Source organism: Camelina sativa, chromosome 12 (genome assembly GCF_000633955.1).
Source record: "Camelina sativa cultivar DH55 chromosome 12, Cs, whole genome shotgun sequence".
Taxonomy (NCBI): domain Eukaryota; kingdom Viridiplantae; phylum Streptophyta; class Magnoliopsida; order Brassicales; family Brassicaceae; genus Camelina; species Camelina sativa.
In genome coordinates, this window is record NC_025696.1 from 9883349 (window position 1) to 9886798 (window position 3450).

Sequence of the window (3450 nt, forward strand, 5' to 3'; positions counted from 1 at the left end):
ATCCACTGAAAAATGCTTATACTTTTGAGTTAATATTAATGCATATTACAGTGCACAGAGGCAATAATGGCAAGAGAAAAAAACTTACTAGGTTCCAACTATAAAGTTAATCCGGGGGCTTCATGACTTCACCTCGTGACAAACATACCTATTCCTTATTCTGTTTTGATGCCTTGATCACTGAGATGAATTCTTGTTAAAGGAAACCAAACTTTAAAAACATAGTATTATTTGCCACATGCTGGGCACATAAAGAAAATAAACAATGGAAACAGTTTGATGTAGACGAATCTTTGTTCATAGTCTAAGCTTAATATATAGCGTAGAATTATATAGCACAACTTAATTTTAGTGAATAGTTTTGTCTTCAACGAGGAGCAACGCTAGTAATGGAAGCATCATCGATTGAACAGATAGCAAGCTTATCCGTTGATGTACCCACTTCAGCTACTTGTCCATGCTTACCCCGGAAGAAAAATCCAGGTTGTTTAGGCACAGTGAGAGCAATCGAGCTAGTGGTGAGCATTTGGAGGATTGCTGACATAGTTGGGCGATCTTCAGCATTTTCTTGAACACAAAGTAAAGCGATATGGATGCACCTAGTAATTTCACTTGTTTGATAATTATCTCCAAATGACGAATCCACAAGCTCTAATGGCGACCCATTGCTCCATAATCTCCAAGTCTATTGAACATTTTAATAATTTAGACTTAGGTCAATTTTTAAATAAAGCAAGAAAACAATAGAAGTTTTAATGAAGGATTTATACTCACATATGAAACCAAGTTGCCAACGTTACCATCCATTTCATAGAGACTACTGTTCTTCATGCCGCTTATAATTTCAAGAACTAAGACCCCAAAACTATACACATCTGATTTCATGGAGAAGTGGCCGTACATCGCATACTCGGGAGACATGTATCCACTGCCCCAGTTCTTAATTTTTGAGTTGATTGAAACGTATTACAGTCTATAGATTAAATAAATGGCAAGAGCAATACTTACTAAGTCCCAACTACTCTTCTTGTATTGGCTTCCGTTTGGTCCATCCCAAAAATTCTCGCCATTCCAAAATCTGCAACTTTCGGGTTCATATCAGCATCCAAGAGGATGTTCCCGGCTTTGAGATCACGGTGTATAATTGTGAGTCGTGAATCTTGGTGAAGATAAAGAATTCCTCTAGATATTCCTCCAATGATCTTGTACCGTCTTGCCCAGTCAAGCTGCCTTTTCTTCCTAGGGTCTGTACATGTGTATTTGAAATGTTAAAAACAAAGAATGGTATGCAACTTGAAAAATCATAGGCTAAGTATCGAATTTAACTTACCAAAAAGAAAGTAATCGAGGCTTTTGTTAGGCACAAACTCGTAGACAAGTATCTTCTCTTCTCCTTCCAAACAAAAACCAAGCAGCCTTACCAAATTTCTATGTTGAAGCTTTGCCACAACAACAACTTCGTTTTCAAACTCTTTTTCACCTTGTCCTGATGTCTTTGATAGCCTCTTCACCGCAACCTGTACTCCACTAGGAAATGTACCCTACAAGAGTAACATATTTGTTAACAAAAATTCATAATTAATACTCCCTCTGTTCCAATTTATAAGATTTTTTAGCATTTTATTTTTGTTCCATTTTATAATATTTTCTTAAGTTTCTCTGTATTTTTTATTATTAATTCAGTTTTTGACTATTTAAATTCTGCAGTATTTTTTTCTATTGATTAATTTTGTTAAATAATAAAACATGTATTGTTTCTAATTTTTTGTGCTTTTATCTAAAAACTCTTATATAATAGAACAGAGGGAGTATGAAATTGGCAGTAAAATTAATTAACTACAAGTATGTAGAAGTTAGTTTTTTTTTTAATTATTATTACAAATGAATGATGATAATTAATGACTAGTTTGTTGACTTATCCATACATCTCAATGCTCAATGTATTTAGTGTGATATTCGATTTGGAAACAGGGGAAAACAGTGTATTGTGGGGGAACTATTTTTTTTTTTTTTTTTTTTTTTGGGGGAACTACTTTACACAGGATTTGTATTGTGGTGAAACAAACCAGATTATTGTGGTTCTGAAACGAAACAAATCATGTAAATCAAAACTTTGTCAAAAATCTCACCAAAGTTGATGACTCTAAAATAATTATCCTAATGTACTATTCACATAAATAGCTACAGTGAAAGCCCTATGCAACGGTGTAACATCCGCGAACCAATTTTTAAGGTTTTGGTGTGGGTGTCGATTGACACCACTTGGTGTATCGATCGACACCATGTTTTCTGGTTTGGTCCGGTTCGTTTTAATTGTTGTTTGGTTCGGTTTGGTTCAAGGAAAATCCCTAAATCGTGTTATAAGTGGAGAAGCGACAAATTAAAGTTTTTAGGATGTCTTGTCGCCGTTTTCAGAGATAGAGAGAGAGGAGAGAGCCTATTGTGGTGTGAAGGAGATTAAAGGAGAAAGATCAGAATCGTTAGGGTTTGGGAGGAAACAGTTTCGGCATATCAAATCGTTCTCAAAGGTAATGAAATTTGGTAGGTTTATTCCCAAGTGTTTCATCGTCATTCGCCTTTTTACAGAAGTAGATTTGGATTTAAACTCGATGAGTTATTGGCAGTTTCGTGAGACACGTTTTCTCAGACGCGAGTTGGGACCATCGGAGATTGTAACTGAGATCGTGGTCTCGTGTGGTGCCTGATCGTGCTGAAATTTTGTGGGAAGCTTCGTGACGTCTAGGGGTAGCTTTTCACCGGAGCGATTTGATAGTTAACGGTTGGTTTTTATTTTAGGGTTTCGTCTTTGAGACTGTTCTTTTCTGATGTTTCTGTCCAGTTTTGTTATAAGTCGTTTTTGGTTGTGTGGCTTGTTGTAGGGCGTTTCTGGGCTGTTTCAGACGTTAGGAGGGTCTCAACTGGTTGTATTGGTTGTTATAATCAGTTGATAAGGTGAGTGCATGACCATGGCTTATCTAAGCCTGAGAATCCTTTGTTGTTCTTGCTTGATTGGTGGTGCTTTGTGGTGTTGTTCTTGCTTGATTGGTTGTGTTAGTGGTGTTGTTCTTGCTTGTGGTGGTTCTGTTATGGTTCTTACAGGTTCCTGAAGGTTTTGGGTGAGGTTGGAACGGATTGGAGATGATTGGAAACGGAGATTCGTCGTTCGGATTCGTGCAGTTCGCGTCTGCGAAGAGAGTGTCGATCGACACCAGTTAGGTGTCGGTCGACACCATGTTTGGTCAGTGTCGATCGACACCTCTCTGGTGTCGGTCGACACCAAGTTGCTTGTTTCGTGATTTTTCCTGGTTTGTTGTGTTTGGTTGTCATTTGTTAAGCATTGGAATCTCAGTTGCTTGTGTGTATAGCCCAGTAGATGGGAGGATTGCCTCACTAAGTATTTGTGATAATACTTACGCATCTCAATTGTTGTTTGTGGTGTGCAGGTTTGTG

General features: G+C 37.4%; 1 protein-coding gene across 1 annotated transcript in view; it reads right to left on the minus strand.

The window, feature by feature from the left end:
• LOC104731147 (putative cysteine-rich receptor-like protein kinase 20) overlaps positions 213 to 3450 on the minus strand; it is a 7813-nt gene continuing 4575 nt past the window's right edge. Inside the window, exons 4-7 of the mRNA XM_010450424.2 lie at positions 1331 to 1541; positions 1009 to 1246; positions 775 to 928; positions 213 to 685 (exon numbers count right to left, since the gene is read on the minus strand). Of these exons, the coding sequence (XP_010448726.1) occupies positions 368 to 685; positions 775 to 928; positions 1009 to 1246; positions 1331 to 1541 (921 nt within the window). The 3' untranslated portion in view covers positions 213 to 367. The remainder of the gene's footprint in view (positions 686 to 774; positions 929 to 1008; positions 1247 to 1330; positions 1542 to 3450) is intronic.